Source organism: Balaenoptera physalus (genome assembly GCF_965194825.1).
Source record: "Balaenoptera physalus genome assembly, chromosome: 7".
NCBI classification, from domain to species: domain Eukaryota; kingdom Metazoa; phylum Chordata; class Mammalia; order Artiodactyla; family Balaenopteridae; genus Balaenoptera; species Balaenoptera physalus.
In genome coordinates this window covers 105678120-105698528 of record NC_138886.1, presented here as the reverse complement: position 1 = coordinate 105698528, position 20409 = coordinate 105678120, and the positions used below count along the sequence as shown (strand labels likewise).

The 20409-nt window shown below is 53.1% G+C and overlaps 1 protein-coding gene across 4 annotated transcripts in view; it reads left to right on the top strand.

Annotated features, from left to right (window-relative positions):
- Positions 1–18967, top strand: part of LZTS1 (leucine zipper tumor suppressor 1) — a 50013-nt gene extending 31046 nt beyond the window's left edge. For 2 of the 4 annotated variants that reach the window (XM_082471278.1, XM_082471279.1), the window contains exons 2-4: positions 11215–11682; positions 12930–13721; positions 15164–18967. In XM_082471278.1, the coding sequence (XP_082327404.1) occupies positions 11338–11682; positions 12930–13721; positions 15164–15823 (1797 nt within the window). In that variant the 5' untranslated portion in view covers positions 11215–11337 and the 3' untranslated portion in view covers positions 15824–18967. Of the gene's footprint in view, positions 1–9113; positions 11125–11214; positions 11683–12929; positions 13722–15163 lie in introns of all 4 variants that reach the window. The other 2 variants (XR_014266221.1, XM_082471280.1) reach the window with 2 other exon arrangements.
- Positions 18968–20409: the final 1442 nt, after the last annotated feature.

Below are 20409 nucleotides of genomic sequence, written 5' to 3'. Positions count from 1 at the left end.
ATACCTCCTAACACCATCACATTGGGGGTTGGGGCTTCAACATGTGAATTTTAGGGGGCCACAAACATTTAGTCCATAACAGGCAGAAAGTAGAGTGAGAATCTTTACCTCACTTCTATACAAGAGAAAAAATTAAAAACTTATCACGTGCTGGAGGCAGAGAGCTGGCTCTAATCCAGCACAGTCTTGCCAGTTCATCTTGCATCTTTAGTTATCCTGGTGCTGCCTTTTAAGCTCTTTTTAAGTGTATCTGCCTTGTCGTTCAACCAACCCACTGAAAACAGAGACTCTGCCCGATATTTCTTTGTCTTGGCCCAAAACTTTGAAAAGGACTAGGAGGTCAAGGAGAGGGTAAATTTCCTTCTTCCCAAGGTGACCAGTTGACTCAAGTGAAGTCCAAGATATGAAAGTTTGGGTTAAAACCAGATTTGGAGTCTAGTTTTGTAGACTTGGCTTCCAGTCCATATGTCTGGGACCCCAGTTGAAGTCACATGTCCTCCTTTCCACGAGCTTGGCCAGTAATGCCTGAGCTCCCTGTGAGCTGATTTGATTAAAAACATCTATTGAGCACCGATTGTGTTCTTAGCACTATGCTCAATACGATGTCAGATACTAGGAAGCTTTGGCCCCATCCTGGCCTTCAAGGAGGTTTAAAGATCATTGGAGAGATAACCCTTCGCTTCTGAAAAACTCAGTAATGCAACAGCTGTCTGCAGACTGTGCTGGCTGAGTGCCAAGTGAGCTGAGTAGCAATTGTGGGCCCAGAGGAAGGGGCTTCCCATGGTAGGCGGGGCTTCCCTCAGTAGGGAGACAAGAGCAGGTCTGGAAGAGGGTCATTTTCTTCCTTTAGGAAGCTGAGGGTCACAATATTGTAAATCAGCTGTACTCCAATAAAAATTTAAAAAAAAAAAGGAAGCTGAGGGAATTTCCTGGAGGTCCAGTGGTTAAGACTCCGAGCTTCCACTGCAGGGGGCACGGGTTTGATCCCTGGTCAGGGAACTAAGATCCTGCATGATGCGTGGCCCAGCCAAAATAAAAGACAAAGAAAAAAAAGGAAGCTGAGGTCCACATTCAAGTTCTTTGTGAGAGGACTTGCCCCTCTCCTTCTTGCCACCTGATGTTTGCACGTGGTCTACCCTGAGGACCATGTGGATGAATAATAGTGAGTGTGAAGTTCTCTAAGTCCCACAGATGGAACTGAACATGAGAACGCAAAGGTGTGGTTGCCATGGCCAAGATTAGAAGTTGTCCTGGACTAGTGATGCAGTCAGAGCTCCAGCCCCAGCCCAGCAGCCAGCAGCCATTCCTGGAGGCCGGCCAGCTCCGCCACCCATGGCTGGGGCCCACGCAGAGCCTGCGGCAGCTTCTTCTGTCTTCTCAGGCACCACACCCACGGCTGAGCATCTCTGAATGGAGCAGTGCCGCCCGCCCACAGGATGGAATCCCATTTGTATCAGGCAGCCTTACACACACTCCGCACATCCCGTCCTCACACACATGCCCCTCATGGAGCCAGGAACTGCCCCCAGCCCTCCAGTCTGGAAAATGGAACCCAGTTGTTCCCGTGCTGTTGATAAAATGGAAAGGATACTAGTTTCGGGTCCAGAAGTTGCGACGTGACCTGGTCAAGTCCCTTCCTTGCTCTGGACCACCGTGTCGCCTCTGTGCAGTGAAGGAATTGGGGTAAAGGATCTCTGAGGTCCTGCGTGGCTCCAGAGTTTGGGATTCGGCCATGGAAGATGCTGTCCTCAGCGTCCAGGCTGCCTCAGAGCAAGGAAGTCCTCCGTCACCTGCAGCTGTATGACCTCTCTGTTTGGCCAAGGCTCCCCCACCCCCGGGTAATATGGTGAAGTGTGATTTGGGGCCTCTCCTCCCACTCTTTGTGCCCTCTGATGTGTTGGTCTATAACGGACTAAGATGCCTTCTCTCCTCAGGGGTTTCAGCTTAAGACGGGGTGGGGGTGGTGTGGCGTGCTCTAAAAACTAGACATCTTCCAAGACTCAAAATAAATCTTAGAAAAACTCAGCTCCCACATATGTGGAGAAGTAATCATCTACCAGAGGGTTCTTGCAATGAAATGGGAACATCTGAGTAGGGACTGGCGAAGGAAATGTGAGCATCAGATCACTGCCCCTGCAGGCAAAGAAGGGACACGAATGGACCCCGAATATAAAGTGTTGAATAAAGCAATCAAGGTCGCAGAGTGATACACAAAACAGGATACCATTTCTGTAAAGTAAAATCCAAAGCAATACGTAGAGTATCCTTATTTGTTACAAATACGTTTAATGATAAACAAATATACCCATGAAATTCACGATCGGGATTCCCCTTGGGGAGGGAGAGGTGGGGCAGGAAAAAGGAGTAGGGAAGGGGGATTTCCACTTGGAGATGTTTTATTTCCGAAACAAATATGGCAACATTTTAACAGTTGTCAGTTCTGCAGGAGTTACTTAGGTGATATTTATAGGATTTCGGTATTTTAAAAATCGATTAAAAGTAGGATTAAATAGAAGAAATCTCTCATAGTGGCCCGTCAGGAACTGGGGTGAGCTTTGGTGAAAACCTTGCCGGAGGGAGCCTGGTTCATCCCAGGGTAGGTAGCTGCCTCCTCTGACCAGCCTTCCACCTTCTGACTCCCTTTGAAGTAGGTCCGAGGTCTGTCCCAAGTCTTGGGAAATAGGCTGCAGGACCCTGGGGTCTGAGCGTGGGAGGTAGGGCTGCACTGACCTGACACTATTTCTTTAGTTCACTTCCTCCCCTTGCTTCCACCTCCCTGGTCCCTGAAGGGAAGCAGGGAGTCATTAGTTAAGTCAATAATCTAAGGCCAAGTTATTCGTTCCTCCCCGGAACCCCAAAGCTCACATTTGATCCCCCCAGAGCAGGATGTATTAATCTCTTTTTAAACTGGGTCCATTGAAGGGTATTCGGGTTCAAGGAATGCTAAGAAGTTATAGCCAAAAAGTTGGAGCAGGGTGGGGGGGGGGTACATTTTTGGGAGGAAGGGATCGATGACTCTCATTAAATTCTTAGGAAGTCTCAAAAAGGAGCTGAAATGAATCTAGCCCCTCATGCTGTGGTTGGAAACTGAGCCCAGAGAGGGCTCAAGGCTTTGCACCAACAGAGGGGAGGACTACATTTTGCAGCCCCGTCTGTGCCTGCTCCCAAGTTCACGGGTGTCACGGGGGCAAGCATTCACGCTGAGACCTCTGTGGCCAGGCCAGGGTCTGTTCTGGGGGTGCAGCCCTGGGGTGCTTCTCTTCTCAAATAAACCCTATTGTATAATTGAATATCTCAGAGAATTGTCCTGGAGAATAATGAGAAATAATACAATAACCAGCATTGGTGATTTTTTCCCAGTATATTCTACGTTCTCACTTTCTTTCTTTTTGTGTTCATAATAAAGTCCTGTGACAGGGCAAGTGTGGTTACTTCCATTTTACAAGTGAGGAAACATGTATAGAGCTTAAATCACTTACTCAAAGCCACACTCAGCGGCAGAACTGAGGCTCTAAACTCATGTTTTCTCTCTGTTCCTCTAAAGCCAGGTTTCTCAACTTCGGCACTGTTGACAGTTCAGGTCAGATAATTCTTTGTCGTGGGAGCTGTCCTGTGCTCCAGCTACCAGATGCCAGTGGCACCCCCCGATCATGATAGTCAAAAATGCCTTGTCTCCAGATATCTCCAGATCACCCCACTGGAGACCCCCTGCTCTAAACCCCCGAGCCCAAGCCCATTCCTACCTCAGGGCCTCTGCACCTGTGGTTCTCCCTAAGGGAACCATTCTACCGAAAACCTTCATCAGCTGGCTCTTCTTGAAAGCCGCCTTCTCAGAGGCCTTGCCTGGATACCACAGCTGAAGTAGTGGACACACACACACACAGACACACACACACAGACACACACCTGGCCCTTTTATTTCTGGCTTTTATTTTATTTATTTTTTTATAATGAAGAAAATAAATCTGTGTATTTTATTTAACATTCATTCATAAGTTACAGTTATGCCAAAACAATCTGCTTCTAATGAAAGAAACCTTGGTATAATCCTGACAACATGCATATACATTTAATAGAATGTTCTGCATTTCTAAATCAATTACATGCATGATATTCATTAGCCGATAAAGAATAGCAATATAAGAATTCAGGACATTTATTTTTCTGCACAGAGATTTAACTACTGTACAACACACACACAAAACAAACCCACAAAGCAACGGTGTGTAGTAGGTAGTGAGAGACACTTAAGCATATTTAAAATGTCTGGCTTTTCTTTTTTTTCTTCTATGCACTTAACTCCTCTCCTTCCTTCCTTGCCCCTCCACCTGCACTTTGCAGGGTACTTGCCACTTGTCAGATGCTGAAGAAATATTCGTTGAATAAATGACCAAATGAACCCCGGCACTGCAGCCTCATCAGGTCTGCTCAGCCTGCAGGTGACATTACTCGGCACTTTTAGGGGACACACCTCGCTGGGTGTTCTAGGGTGGGCAGCACCAGTCCCCCTCGCCCTGGGTGCCAGAGGAGGCTCCCTCAGGGTGTGAGCGAGGCCTCCCACTGCTCCACTGGCAGCGCCACCGCCCAGGCCCAGTGGGTGCCCTGGGTGGAGGCCCCTGGCAGGTGAGTACCAGGCAGAGCATAGAGCTGCCCCCTGGCCTGGCCTGGGTGGTGGTGGGGAGGGCATAAAGGAAGGAGAGAAGGTAGGGAGCGGGAGGTATGAAGACTAGAGGCTAGCATCCTTTTTTTGGGGGGGGGGCCTCACCATGCAGCATGTGGGATCTCAGTTCCCTGGCCAGGGATCGAACCTGTGCCCCCCTGCACTGAAAGCGTGGAGTCTTAACCACTGGACTGCCAGGGAAGTCCCATAGAGGCTAGCATCCTGATCTTGTGGGTGACCTTTCCAGACGGGGAGGGTGGGCAGGACGGCAGCTATGGACCCCCGCTCTCCCCAGCCTGGAAGTGTGGGTTTGGGGTTTGATGTGGGTAAGGCCATAGCTGCTTCCCCTCCAGCGTGTGATGGGAGGGTGAGTAGTAGTATTTCTCACCTTCCTGAGTCCAGACAGATCCCTTTTCAACTCCGTGCCTCTAATCTCCGTATTCCAGAAAGGGACATCAGAGGAATGTGTCACCCTGGTGTGAGCCCTGGTTCCCTTTGGGAAGGAGAGTGCAGGATGGATGGGGAGGGGGAGGCAGCTGCCGTGGGAGTAGCAGCAACTCACAGCCGAGGGCTTCCCAGGCTTCCGTGGTCCTTGCCTGGCCTGGTTCAGGAGCCACACTCAGTGGGATAGGTCATGTGGGGAAGGGGGAGGCTGGCACTGGTTCTGGGAGCAAGTCTCCTGACTTCCCTGGGGCCAGATTCTGAGACGTGTAGCCTAGGGGGTCCTTTTCCACCAACTGGTTTTTTTTGTTGGTGATGGTGGGGTTTTTTTTGGCCGCACCGTGAGGCATGTGGGATCTTAGTTCCCCGACCAGGGATTGAACCCGCACCCCCTGCATTAGAAGTGCGGAGTCTTAACCACTGGACTGCCAGGGAAGTCCCTCCACCAGCTGTTTTTGGCCGTTGTTCTCTTTCCTCTCTTCTCTTAAGACCTAAAGTCTAATTCTTGCTGGATTTCTTCTGTAACATCAGTCAGAGGCCAGGCAGAAGGTTACTGAGACATACTCCGCTTGAGGTGCTGTGGCTCCGTTACTTTTTCCTCTCCAGTCCTTCTTGCCTCTTCCTTTCCCCTTCTTGAATCTCCAAGGTCAGCGTGATTGCTCACTTTCACCCCAGGTACGCCCTCCTGGCCAGTGGGGATTTCTTTCCCAAGAATAAAAATGTGCCCTTCCCCTTGTGTCTGAGGGCAGAGACAGCAAGTCCGGTGGGGGTGGGTGGGAAGACCCAGGGTTTGGGAACTAGGATGGATCACAGCCAGGTTTTCTGTGATGCGCTCCCCAAGCTGAAAACCAAACAAGTCTAGACACTTCAAGGTAATTAGTTTAGCTTCAAGTGTATCTGGGGATAATCTCAAACTTCAAAGCGCCTCTGTGTGTTAAGACCTGGGCAGTGGAGAGCAGGGGATCCGGGGCTAAGGGACAGGAATGCACTCAGGGTCACAGCCAGCATCCTTCACCCACTCCTCGCCTTTGCTCCCCAGCATAATTTGTCTTCTTCCTCTCAGTCCCCTAGGGCTCAGCACAGTACTTGTGCTTTGCACATCATCCTGACTGCCGTTCAGGTCAATGAAGGAGCTCACCTGTACCTAAGACCTTGTCCTCTACCCAAAGGAGAAATGAAGCTATGGCTGGAGGCCACAGCTTGATTTCCCCCCTAGGCTTTTTCTCTGCCAACCATTGAAACTGGCCTGGTTTCCAGGACAGGACCCCTAATATCTCTGAGCCTCACCTACGGTCCCTAGCAATCTGCTATCACATGGAGATCATGGAATTTGGGTCTGGGTTCAAATCCCACCTTGGTCACTGGCCAATTGAATGACAAGGGTCAAGTCATCTAACCTCTCTGAGTTTTCCCCTCATTTTCCTCATTTTTGTCCTAGGACTCTAGAGACAAAGTCCCTGCTCTCGTAGAGCTGACATTCTGGTGGAGATACACACCATAAACACATTTAAAAATAAGATCATTATAGGTTAAAGCAAGTGTTACGAAGGAAATAAACAGGTTGGCTTAACAGAGAGGAATGAGGGAGATGGATTTTTCCAAGGGTAACCAGAGAAAACCACCTGGCAGAGGTGATATTTGAGTTGAAAACTAAAGGGTGAGAAAGGGAAATCTGTGCGAAGAGGAAGAGCTAAGGGAAGAGAACTGTCGGCAGAGACAACAGCAAGCACAAAAGCTCCTCTGGAAAAAGGTTTGGTGTGTTCCACCAGCAGAAAGAAATGAGCGTGGCTGTAAATGCAGTGAGGAGGCTGGAGTGGTGGGCAAAACCAGGGCCTGCCGGGGCCTGCAGGACTTGTGAAGGGTCTGCTTCACTCCAAGAACAATAGGAAACCTTGAAAGGTTTTCAGCAGGGAGAGGACTGTGACACCCCAGGTGCTTAGGATGAGCAGATGCGGAAAAGACAAATTTGGAGGCTGTCTCAAGGCCCAAGTGAGAGGAGATGGCGGTGCAGCAGGAGAGCTGCAAACGGATATGTTGTATTTTTTTAAATTTTATTTAAGTAGAGTTGACTTACAATGTTATGTTAATTTCTACTGTACAGCAAAGTGATTCAGTTATACATATACATATTCTTTTTCATTTTTTTTCCATTATGGTTCATCACAGGATATTGAATATAGTTCCCTATGCTATACAGTAGGACCTTGTTGTTTATCCATCCTATATATATAATAGTTTGCATCTGCTAATCCCAAACTTCCAATCCATCACTCCCCCATCCCCCCCAACCTTGGCAACCACAAGTCTGTTCTCTGTGTCTGTGAGTCAGTTTCGTAGATATGTTCATTTGTGTCATATTTTATTTAGATTCCACATATAAGTGGTATTTATATGGTATTTGTCTTTCTCTGTCAGGCTTACTTCACTTAGTATGATAATCTCTAGGTCCATCCATGTTGCTGTAAATGGCATTATTTCATTCTTTTTTATGGCTGAGTAGTATTCCATTGTGTGTGTGTGTATAGTGTGTGTGTGTGTATACACACACACACACACACTATACACATACACACCACAAGTTCTTTATCCATTCATCTGTCAATCTTGGCTATTGTAAGTAGTGCTGCTATGAACATAGGGGTGCATGTATCTTTTCAAATTATAGTTTTATCTGGATATATGCCCAGGAGTGGGATTGCTGGGTCATATGGCAACTCTATTTTTAGATTTTTGAGAAACCTCCATACTGTTCTCCATAGTGGCTGCACCAGTTTACATTCCCACCAACAGTGCAAGAGGGTTCCCTTTTCTCCACACCCTCTCCAGCATTTGTTATTTGTAGACTTTTTAATCATGGCCATTCTGACTGGTGGGAGGCAGTACCTCACTGTAGTTTTGATTTGCATTTCTCTGATAATTGGCGATGATGAGCATCTTTTCGTGTGCCTATTGGCCATCTGTATGACTTCTCTGGAGAAATGTCTATTTAGGTCTTCTGCGCATTTTTCAACTGGGTTGTTTTTTTGTTATTGAGTTGTATGAGCTGCAAACAGATTCATTTTACATGTCTTCCCAGTGTTATAGTTCTGCTCCAACTGTTACATGCTTCTAGATGGCACCCTAGTCCTGGCCTTGTATTGATCACACACACCTCTGGACAGCACTTACCATGTGCCAAGCATTGCACTTGACGTCTGTGAGTTTGCTTCATCCTCATACTAATCCTGTGAAATAATGATTATTTCCATTTTGTAAGCAAAGAAACCTCAGAGAGGTTAATTTTCAACTCCAAATCTGTCTGATGCCATAGCCAGTGGCCTTATCTCTACAACACTACCCATGTAGATGCTCACAAATGTGTAATTGGATGGGCAAAAAGTAAGTCACCAGTTGCCCAACTGATAGAATGTGCAGAGTGCAGGAGAGTCCTTTGGCCAAAAATAGGTTCCCTACATATGGACAGCAGTAGAATATTTGCCTCATAGGACCTGAAGGCCTCAGCTAAGCAAGAGATGGATGACCTGGGGCATGAGAAACACATTTTGTCACTGTCAGCTGTTAAATCAGCAGAGTAACTTCATACTCTTAAGTTGTGCTGTCAGGCAATGAGATGCAGGAAAGTTGCATTTGGAAGGAAGAGAACTAGTTCTGGAAAATGAGATATGGCCATTAAAGACAACACAGGGATGACGAATGCTGGAGAGAACAATGATAGTAATATAAATCATAGATACCAGTGAAAATACCTCCCATTTATGAAGCACCAGCTATGTTCTAGGCTTTCAATAAATGTACCAGACCTATTAGCTTCTGATGGGATCCAATAAACTGCTCATAATGACCCCATGAGGCATCACCATGGTTCCCTGATTCTAAGAGGCCATCAGTTTAATAAAAGCTTTTCATAGGAAAAAATACATTACGCTTACACAATGCTGTTTTGTTGTGTTGTACTTTTAGGACTGGAATATAGAATGTATTTGTTCATAACATAACCACTTTATTCTTCAAGATGACAATGCACGTTTGAATCTGAGCCTTCACCTTCAGCGCCTGAAGAGTCTTCTGGCTCCCTCAGCTGTGCCCATACACCCTCATCGCCCACCTGGGCTGTCTCTCGCCCCTTTCGGATTGTCAGGGTAATTTAGAGCATAATAAAGAATACCGGGTTCCTTCTGCATTTCCTATTTTATTAAACTGGTAGTCCCCCCGTTTAATTGGATCATCTGTCTGTTGACTGACTGAGAAATACCCCTTCCCAATGCGTGACAACCACACAGCCTTTCCGAGCTCTGAAAATCATGTGACTTGCGCTCAGCGATTTGCCTGTGTCTGCGAGAGTGCCCACATTGCCTTACAGTGCATTCCTCCGTCTGGTGACTGGCAAGGTCGTTGTTACTGTTTTCAGCATTGATTATAAGATGCAGCCCTATTACTTTAAAAGAATTTTTTTAAGTGTCTGTGAAACTGAAGGTTAAAGATGTGCAAGTGTTTACCTCCTGAGTCATAGCTGGCAGGGAGCGTAACCGGGAATGCAAGCCAAGTCTATCACGTACTTCTCAGTGTCCAAGGGTACAATTACTTCTCCCCTCTTTTTCTCCTGACGCTCTCCAGTCTAGGCCTTTCTTCCCACCACTCCACCAAAACTGCTCTTGTCAAGGTCACTGTGCCTCCACATGGCCAAATCCATTGACCGATTCTCAGTCACCATCTTACTTCAGCAGCACTTGACACCATCCTCATCCTTGCCTTTCGTGGGTCTCCTGCATCTCTGTCACAGCCTTCTCAGTGTCTCTTCCTCATTCCCCCTCACGTTCCTGGCCTCCGTGAACCAGTCCTCACATTTCTCTTGTCTTCCTGCCTTTGCTTTTTCATCTAGTCTCAAACCTGGCTTCTCTGCACAAACACCTTGTACATGGAAATCTGCAGCTTCCCCCGCTCCACAGCCATCCTACTCCCTACTCCACATCACTCCTTGGATGTCTAATAGGCTCTGCAAACTTAATGTCTTAAACTAAACTCCTATTTTCCACCCCGACTTCATCCCAGACTGGCTCCTTTTGTGGTCTTTTGCATCTCAATAAATGGCAACTTTTACTTTTTCTAGTTGCTTAGACAAAATTATTGGAGTCATCCTAGACTCCACTCTTTTCACTCCCTGCAGCCAATCTTTTAACTAATCCTATCAGCTCAACCTTAAAATTACATCTAAAATTGAATCCATAACTACCGCCCTTGGCCCAGCCATGTGAGTCCCTCATCTGCCCTAACTGGCCCACCACTTTCCACCCAGGCCCTTCCATGGCCTCTTCTCCACTCAGCAGCCAGGGCGACCCTCCACAGCCTAAGTCAGATCAGGTTGTGAGCTGCTTAAAGCCATCTGGGGGCTCCTCATCTCATCAGGCTAAAAGCCAAAGCCCTTATGGCCAGCCAGGTTCTCTGTTGCCTGGCACCTGCTAGCTCTCTGACGTCTACATCCCCTGTGCCCCCCTTGCTAACTGCCCTCCAGCCAGACTGGTCTCCTTGCTGGTCTCACAAATGCCCAGCATACTCCACACAGGAACTCAGGGCTTTGCCCTTGGGGTGCCCCTGAGCTTCTTCCTTCTCCCCCCAGATCTCCATGTGCCTTGCTCCCTCGTTTTCTTGAGGTCTCTCCAAATGATACTCAACAGAGAGGCCTCCCTCGTACTCTCTGCATAAAATAACCACCTCCCAGAATGCCATCCCATTCGCTCTGCTTTATTTTCCCCGTAGCACCTAGATCACTTGAGGTCGGACACATTGATCTGTTTGTGGCCAGTCCACACTATGCCACACACAAGCCCCATGAGTGCGGGGACTGTGCCTGTTCTAGTCACCCCTGCATCCCCGTGCTGAGACCAGGGGCCATCCCGATGTAAGCTCCCAGCGGATGTTTGCTGAAGTAGAGGACAAAGGAAGAATGAGAGGGGAGCCCAATAACAGAGGCAGGACTGAGCTTCTGTTAGGAGAAACATGCATTTCTCTGTCGCCCAGATCTCATGGTCAGAATGCCTCCTCTGTTAAGTCACCGGCGGGGACCGTGCAGTGACCGGCCCCGTCCCAGGCTGATTCCTGCTTGTCTCTCATTCCAGGTCTCGGCTCTCCCGGGCTCTGTGAGGCTTCTGCTATGACCGCAGCCTCTTCGCGGAGCCAGGACTGCCACAGCCACGCCAGGTCCCCCGCTCTGCCCTGCCTGTCCCCGGCCCCGCATCACCATGGGCAGCGTCAGCAGCCTCATTTCCGGCCACGGCTTCCACAGCAAGCACTGCCGGGCCTCCCAGTACAAGCTGCGCAAGTCCTCACACCTCAAGAAACTCAATCGGTATTCAGACGGGCTGCTGAGATTTGGCTTCTCCCAGGACTTGGGTCATGGCAAGTCGAGCTCCAAAATGGGCAAGAGTGAAGACTTCTTCTATATCAAGGTCAGCCAGAAGGCCCGGGGCTCCCACCGCCCCGATTACACTGCACTGTCCAGTGGGGACCTAGGGGGCCAGGCCGGGGTGGACTTCGGCCCGTCCACCCCACCCAAGCTCATGCCCTTCTCCAACCAGCTAGAAATGGTAAGCGGGGTCTCTGGTGTGGGTGGCTGGGTTGGAAAGGCAGGAGAGAGGCCTGGGGCCGGGAGGGGTGGCGGTGGAGGTCTCAACGCTTACATCTCCGAGAGGCTGAGTGATGCAGAGAGGGCAGGAGTGCTGAGCCACAGCAGAGAGCAAGCCTGGCCAAAGGGATGGGCACCGGCACGTTGGTCAGTCCCCTGATGCAGAAGTCCTGGGTGAGCTTTCAGGAGAGAGCAAAGGGGAAGTGAAAGCCTTCCTGAGCTCTGCTGGGCTGTAACTCAGGATTGCCAAGGTAGGACGGGCAGCAACGTTTTCAAGCGCGTGGGAAAGAGGGGGCTCGCTTACCGTTTGGAAGAACAGGTAGAGAGGGCACTTGGAGAGAGCTGGCAGCGTCTCTCCTTAAAGGATTCATGGACGTGGGCTTTCCCCTCATTTTCTGCTCTGGTGGGACAGCAGCTCCTGCTCAAGCTGGCCCCAAAGCATCTTTGACTGGTTAAGGCCTGGGAGTTTGTTCTCATCATCAGTCTAGCAGGGATGAGGGCAAAGAGTCCCACGTACTCAGAGGTCCAGCCCTCATGCTGGCTCAAGCTCTCACGGGTCCCGCCAGTGGACACTGAAAACGTTGTTCCTATTCAGTGCCCTGGCCTCACCTGGGAAGATGAATCTGTGGTGTTGATGTGCTAGGAAATGGCCCCATATGTTTGCATAGAGATTTAAGCTTTTCAAAGTAAAGAGCCTGTAAACTGTGAAGTCCTCTAATAATGAAAAGGACGGCTTTAGTGGAAGGATTATTATTTCAAGCGATTCCCCCAACCTCTAGGGCAGGCCACGTCCAGTGTTCCAGCTCCTGGCTGACTGCAAGGGGCAGTGGAGGTGAAGCAGGGATGGACTTCTTCAAGGACACACGTCCAGTGTCCTTAGCTGCACCACACAGAGCCCCAGAGCCCTGGCACGGGGGTCTCAGCCAGTGAATCTAAGAGTCGTTTGGTACCTTGGGGTGGAAGGTGGGTCAAGACGGTGACGGGTTTGTAGTTCACAATACAGACTGCCTCATGATCCTTAAGGACGTCCCCAGGCACAGAGGAATTTCTCCCTCTTGGGAGAGACTCACCACCTTTGGCTCCTTCAGAGCAACAGGTGAGGTCACCTGTGGCTCCCGACCAGGAAGGGGCCACGTGGCCGGCACGCATACCCGGCGGGGGGTGCATCGGGGGAAGACACGGGCTCCATATGCCTGTTTTCCTCCCCAGGACTTGGAGAAGGGTGCTGTGAGACCCACGGCCTTCAAGCCGGTGCTGCCACGGTCGGGCGCCATCCTCCACTCGTCCCCCGAGAGCGCCAGCCACCAGCTGCACCCCGCGCCTCCAGACAAGCCCAAGGAACAGGAGCTGAAGCCCGGCCTGTGCTCCGGGGCGCTGTCTGACTCCGGCCGGAACTCCATGTCCAGCCTGCCTACTCACAGCACCACCAGCAGCTACCAGCTGGACCCGCTGGTGACGCCGGTGGGGCCCGCCAGCCGCTTTGGGGGCTCGGCCCACAACATCACTCAGGGCAACATCCTCCAGGACAGCAACATGACGAGCCTGAAGGCCCTGTCTTTCTCCGACGGGGGCAGCAAGCTGGCCCACCCGAGCAAGGCGGACAAGGGCTCCATCCGCTCCCCCATCTCCACGGACCAGTGCACCATCCAGGAGCTGGAGCAGAAACTGCTGGAGAGGGAGGGTGAGCTCCAGAGGCTGCACCGCAGCTTTGAGGAGAAGGAGCTGGCTGCCAGCCAGGCCTACGAGGAGCGACCGCGGCGCTGCAAGGACGAGCCGGAGGGGCTGGAGCCCAAGGGCAAGCTGAAGTCCGCGGCACAGAAGAGCCAGCGCGCCCAGCAGGTGCTGCACCTGCAGGTGCTCCAACTCCAGCAGGAGAAGCGGCAGCTGCGGCAGGAGCTCGAGAGCCTCATGAAGGAGCAGGACCTGCTGGAGACCAAACTCAGGTCCTATGAGAAGGAGAAGACCAGCTTCGTCCCCGCGCTGGAGGAGACGCAGTGGGAGGTGAGGATGCGGGCGTGGGCGGGGGGGCGGGCAGGGGTTCGGTGCCAGCGCCCGCCCCCCCCAGCCTTCTCCAGGTCTCCTCCAGGCTCTACGCAATGGGGGAGAACACAACTGCCCAGGAAAACTGGGCTGAAGTACCGGTTTCATGACCCAAATAAGGGGCTCCATGGTAAACCAAGTTGGGGGTACTCTTAGTTTGGGCTTCCTCCTCTCCCCACCCCGGTGCCTCGTGGCCAGAATTGAATTTACTAACCGAGTCATCGGCTGAGAAGCTGGAGCAAGAGAGCCGAGTCCCGGCGGGGCTGTCTGAGGGCCAACTCACTGCATCTGCTCACAGAGGCTCAGGAGGACCACAGACCATCCTGAATTCATGCTGGCCCCAGAGCCACGAGAGAGCATAGTATCATCTGCGACTTTTGAGGGAAGGGACTCCACCCATTGGTAGGAGCGGCTGCAGCTGTGCAGGTCTCAGGGACAGAAGTCCTCACAGAAGTGCCAGTGGGGCTTCTATTTGGTGGGCTGAGATGGAAACGCAGAACAGGAAGAAAGGGGCTCACATACACATGCACCCACTCAGGCACACCTGGAAGGGAAGTGCCTGGGCCTGGCCTCGCTGGAGAACAGCCTAACCCCCTCATCCTGCTCGCTTTTCTCTCCTGAGAGGTGGTGCAGGGGACCGGGAGGGGCTGTGCACAGCATTCACCCCAAAGACTCCTGCCCTGGGAAGGGGCTGAGGGCTCCTTGGGTCTGGTTAGACCAGCATCACCCCCCCAGGTCGAGGTGACACATCCTCGGCCACACAGCCATCTGTTTGCACTGAGCTGCCTGTACTCATCCTGGGAATTAGAGCAACAGGTGTTATCAGGGGTAGAGGGAAAGGATCCTTTCCGTGGAAGTGATGGATGGAGGCACCACACAGGTGGGAAGGGAGAGTCACTTTCTGTTTGCCGGGTTTCCCGAAGAGGACAGGACCTTAGCCATGGAACCACTCCCTCTCCTCTTTCCCATCACTGTTGGCACAGCAGACCCTACCCCAGCCATGGTATCTCAGCCAGGACCTGGGACACTTCAGAGCATGTCAGAGACATAAGCCAGTGCTGGCATCACAACGCATCCATCCTTGTTTGTCTAATCCAGAACCGAGCTGGACATTGCTGTGACCTCATTCCCAGGTTCCAGTCAGGCTGTATAGTAAAACAATAAATTAAATTAAATTAATTAAACGTTCACAATAACACAGAAATATATTGCAAACATATTTATAATAATAATTCATAGAGTGGTTATTAATGCCAGGCCCTAGGTTCTTTCATTTCATCTTTACAACAACCCTATGAAATAGGTACTATTACTAATCGTCCGTTTACAAGTAAGGACACCACACCCAGGTGCCGCCTCTCACCCTTTGGCTCTCTCTCTCTCTTGTCCCCGCCCCGCGGCAGGTGTGCCAGAAGTCTGGCGAGATCTCTCTCCTGAAGCAGCAGCTGAAGGAGTCCCAGACGGAGATCAACGCTAAGGCCAGCGAGATCCTCAACCTGAAGGCACAGCTGAAGGATACACGGGGCAGGCTGGAGGGCCTGGAGCTGAAGACGCAGGACCTGGAGAGCGCGCTGCGCACCAAGGGCCTGGAGCTGGAGGTCTGCGAGAATGAGCTGCAGCGCAAGAAGAACGAGGCGGAGCTCCTGCGGGAGAAGGTGAACCTGCTGGAACAGGAGCTGCTGGAGCTGCAGGCCCAGGCCGCCCTGCCGCGGGGCCGGGACACGGCCGCCCTGGGGCCTGCCTCCGCCGCCCCCGAGGACGTGCCTGCCCTGCAGCGGGAGCTGGAACGGCTGCGGGCCGAGCTCAGGGAGGAGCGGCAGGGCCACGACCAGATGTCCTCGGGCTTCCAGCATGAGCGGCTGGTATGGAAGGAGGAGAAGGAGAAGGTGATCCAGTACCAGAAGCAGCTGCAGCAGAGCTACCTGGCCATGTACCAGCGGAACCAGCGCCTGGAAAAGACGCTGCAGCAGCTGGCCCGCGGGGATGGTGCAGGGGAGCCCTTTGAGATTGACCTCGAAGGGGCTGACATCCCTTATGAGGACATTATCGCCACCGAGATCTGAGGGGCCTCCTGGGAGGGAGCCGGGGACCTGGCATTGGGAGGCAGGGGTGCTGAGCCCGTCAGTGGGGGCTCCCCTCCCCATCTCCCCTGCTCAGGCCTCTGAGAGAAGCACAGACCTCGAGGGGAGGGGAGGGGAGGGGAGGGGAGGGGCTGCTACATGGCCTCTCCCCACCTTTCCCACGTTCCAGTGCTTAGCACCCCTGCAGCCTGCCAGACCTCTAGCTTTGCCAAGAGATGAGTCCCCGGATCTACGTCATTTTGGTTAAGGGCTCCCTAAACCTTGGCCTTTGTTCAAAATACTTAGAGTTACCCTCTCCCAGTGAGGGTGGTGACTACCATGAAGGCCAGTGGCCTCCCCAGGATGGAAGCTCCCTTCCACCTCTCTTCCCACAACTTCTTTTCTCGCTCCCCCTCTTTGCACAGCCCCCCTGCCCCCCTGGCCCCCAGCACATTGGGATGCCTTGGGAATAGAACACAAGCATTGGTGACCAGAAGCTTTGGAATCTGACCTGGTCGTAACCTGAGCTATCTTCCCCTGGCCACGGAGGGGTAGGGGTTGGAGTGAGGTGTGGAGAACGTGACTTAACAACATCAGAGCTTCCTGACCCTGGCAGGCCACAGAAAGGAGGGGAGAGCTGGGCCAGCCCAGGATTATCTAGACTCAGCAAGACCCAGAGTGGGTCAGAGAGAGAAGCTAGGTAGTAATGGCCAGATCCTGTTGGCCCTGCTGACCAGAAATGAGCAGCCTCTGGATGGCTGGTGGCCTTTGACATCTGTGACTACTCTTCTTAAAGCCATAGACCCGAGGCCCTGGGGTGGGTGCTGGGAGGGAAAGATTGAGGACGCCCCTGTCCCTCACACAGGGAGGGTGTGACTTCAAGCTGTTCCCAGGGGAGCCTCCAGATCTTTCCTCATGGGACCAGAGGTAGGGATTCCCCCACCTGCTTCAAGTTGGCCAGCAGCTACCCTGAGCTGCTTTTCTTTCCCAAGAACCAAGCCTTTGCTTGGATCCAGGATAACCTGTGTCCCCTGAGATGGCGCAGGGTCGTCTGGGCTGGGCATCCCCCCCTTCACCTGCAGCTCCATCCCACTGCCTGCCGTTTCCCTTCTCACCTCCAGGGCTAAGTGCAGACAAGAGTCTGTACAGGTCAGGGAGGGGCCCCAGAGTGCCGGTGGCCAAAGAGAGTAAGAGGTGCCAACACAGCCTCTGAACAGCCCCGGGGGGTACCAGCTGGCCCTCTCCACCTGCAGCCCCACCTGAGCCCCATAGTCAAGGACCCAGGCCCTGCAGGAGGCTGGGCTTCTCTTCTGAAGATGTGCAGGGAAAAGGTGGTTCCTCAGTTGCTTGGTTCAGCGAATTTTCTTTTCTTCTTCTTTTTCCTTTCTTGTCTTTTCGGAAGCAAGCCCGATCTCGCAGGCAGCCAGGCTGTTCCATGTTCTATTTTTGCCTCTAGCCGCAGCTGGTGTTCTTGGGACAGCCAGCCGCTGCTGGATTCCTGGGCCTCCCTCCTGCATGCTGAGAGGGGTTCACTGAGGCAGGAGGGACCAGAACGTCTGGCTAGTTAGCAGTCCCAGACCGGTGCCCCCAGTTCTGTCCCCGACTGCTGGCCCTTCCCGCCCCGGGGTGGGAGTGGGAAGGTGCTTCTCCTCCTGCCCCCCCATCCTTCCAGGGCCACCATTCCTTCCCTGAGTCTGGGCTGAGGGCAGGGCCACCTTCCCTGCTGCTGGCTCTGCCTTCCAATCCCTGCGTCAAGCTGTGCCTGTCCTGCCTTCAGGTAACAGAGCAGGTTTCCTGGAATTTCAAGCCGTTACTCTTAGTCTTTGGCTAGATTTAAACCTGGAATCGACAGGCCAAGAGCCCTCTCCCTGCCTGGGGGCCAGTCCCCTCCACTGGGCACATGCAAACCCCCAAATCAAAGATGTCCCTCCCCTTGTTCCACGGCCCTTGGTCCCTCCATCTCCACCAGCCTGTGCCTTGTTTGAGTCCTTCTTCCCAGTGAGACTGCCCCACGGGATAGAGAAAGGGGCTGCTGTCCCTCCCCAGGCTGGAGGACCCCTCCCTCCACAAAGAGCAGCCCAAAGCCCATCGCTGTGCCCTCAAGACCACGCTGTGAAGAGGTGGGTGCTAAACCTGGGGAAGGGGGCGAAGGGGCTCCACCGCGGTGTGACCGTGCCCTGCACCCCGCATCCCTGCCCCAGGCCAACTCGCGGAGCCCTCCCAGGGCTGCCACCAGCCCAAGACCCCAGGGTGGTCCACGCTGGCACCAGTTGCACCAGAGTGCGAGTGTTGTGTAATATAGCGACCTCACTGCAGTGTGGTTTCCCTTCCCTTCCCTTCCCTGTGCACAAACCTCCCTGCTATTTCTGGACCTTGCCCCACCTAGCCTCTCTGGAAGGCGGCTCCGAGCAGCAGAGGCTGAGCGGGGACTGGGAAAGTCAACCACGTGGCCTGGCCCGGGGCCGGTGGGAGCTCGCCGCCCCTCCCTCTGAGCACGGCTGCTGGCACACCTGCTCGCAGGGTCAGAGCCACCCCTGCTGCTCCCCACAGGATGGTGAAATGCTCCGCGGTCTGCAGCAAGACAGCAACACCGGCACCACCACACCAAGAGGGGACTCTGCCTCTGGGCCTTGGAGTGACCAGACTCTCAATGCGGCGCCCACCCTGGGTTTCTCCTCTGGCCTCTGTATTCGGGTAACTCCTGCTGAGCACGCCCCACCCCCAGGGGCACTGAGCTCCGTGGGGACTGGGAGGGGGATACCTCTCCCCTCAGAAGCACCTGCTGAGCCTCTGCCCCTGCTCTCGTCCCAGCCCAGGCCGGGCCATCTCTTGGGAGAGAGGGATCCCAGGGAGAAGGCGGGCTGGGCTGTTGCAACGGCAGCTGCTGTGGCAGGAGGCCGTGCACCTGTGCACTTGGATGCGCTGCCCTCCTCACCTCTTCTGTGGAACCCCGGCCCGGGCTGGCTGTGGATTGACTGGCATTTGGAAGAAATGTATAGAGTTATTTTTCTCTTGGTCGGGTCTTGTTTGGTTTGCTCTGCTTTTCACAGCTTTGAGTTATTTTATTTTTGATGCTCCCTTTTGGCCATGTAAACTATTTCTGTTAATTTTATGTTTTTATTTATGAATAAAGAATGCCATTTCTCATGCCCTCCCCAACTGCCCTCCTTCCCCTGGCTGTGGTGCGGCAGCTCCCTGGGGCCTTTGCACTTGGAATAAGAAAGGTGATGTCCCTTCCCATCAGTGAAGGAGCGGGGTGGAGGGAGGGCGGGGGGACAGCCTTGACGAGGGCTATGTTGGCTGGTAGGAAAGCAGGGGCCTTGGCATCAGATAGACCTCCAGCTGGTCCCTACCCCTCACCAACCCTGTGACCAGGCCCTGGGCAGACCCTGGGGAGGGGGGAAAAGAAGACCAAGGGCCATGGTCCCCTGCAAAGGCCGAGAGTTCTCCAACAGAGACCCCCCCCTAACCCCAGCCCCAAACTCAGGCCTCCCTGCCTTTCTCCTCCAGCTGCTCACCTCACCAGCCAACTCTTCGGCCTATTTCGTATGGCCTCGTTGGCAGGAGACCAGGGTGGCTATTGTTACCACCACCCCAGGGCCTACCAGCTGGGAAGGTGCAGTCACCACCGTGGCCATCTGTCCAGCCTTCTCGGTGCCAGCCTGCCTCGTTCACCCCGACAGGCATTCCCTACTCCTCTGGGCCCAGATCCGAGGCTCAGAGGGCTTTTCTACTCAGGTGGCAGGAGACAGAAGGGATGTGTAAAGAGGGAATTAAAAACACGGGGCAGCCTGTGCAGCACACGAAGGGTACAAGACACAGTGCCTCTGGATGGGAAATATCAGGGTCTCCAGGAAGGTGGTGCACAGGCGGGGGCCTTGGCAGCAAGGGTGGGACATAAGAGGGGTGGGAAGGAGAGGAAAGACAAGAAACGTACTCCAGAGCAGGCATTCACACAGCCTTGGTCTTCCTGCCTGTCTGTGCAGGTGATAGGGCAGCACAGGAGGCCAGCGAGATGGGGGATCGGGGTACGGTGAACCGTCAAAGCCCAAGGAAGGTCAGGCAGCTAGCTGACCAAGCCTGGACAGGAGCCCACATCTGTCTTAATTCCAAGGCCCTAGCATGGGGGCAAAGGGGTCATGTCAGGCCTGGGGTGACACTTCCCCTTCTCCTGGACCTGGCCCGAGGCTGGCAGGCCGCTTCATGGGTGACGCCCACTGGAATATGCCTCCCACGGATCACGCCGTGCAGCCCCCTCCCCTTTAGACCAGGCAGGCCCTGGGACTCACTCAAACCAGTCAAAGTCAGCAGAAGTGATGCTCTGCCAGTTCTAGCCGAAGCTTAGAGGGCAGCCTAAGCTTGGCAGCTTCCCCTTTTATACTCTTGGGGGTCCCGAGCTGCCATGCAAGAAGCCCCTCCAGTCTGCTGGGGTGACCCCGTGGCGCTGGAGGGGTCCCGTGTTTCCACCGAGGCTCCAGCTGAGTGACCAGGATCCAGCCAACCTCCATGGAACAGAGATTTGCTTCCCCCCGTTCGGCCCTTCCAGAATCTTGACCAGAGCACATTAAATGGCAGTGTTTTTAAGCCAC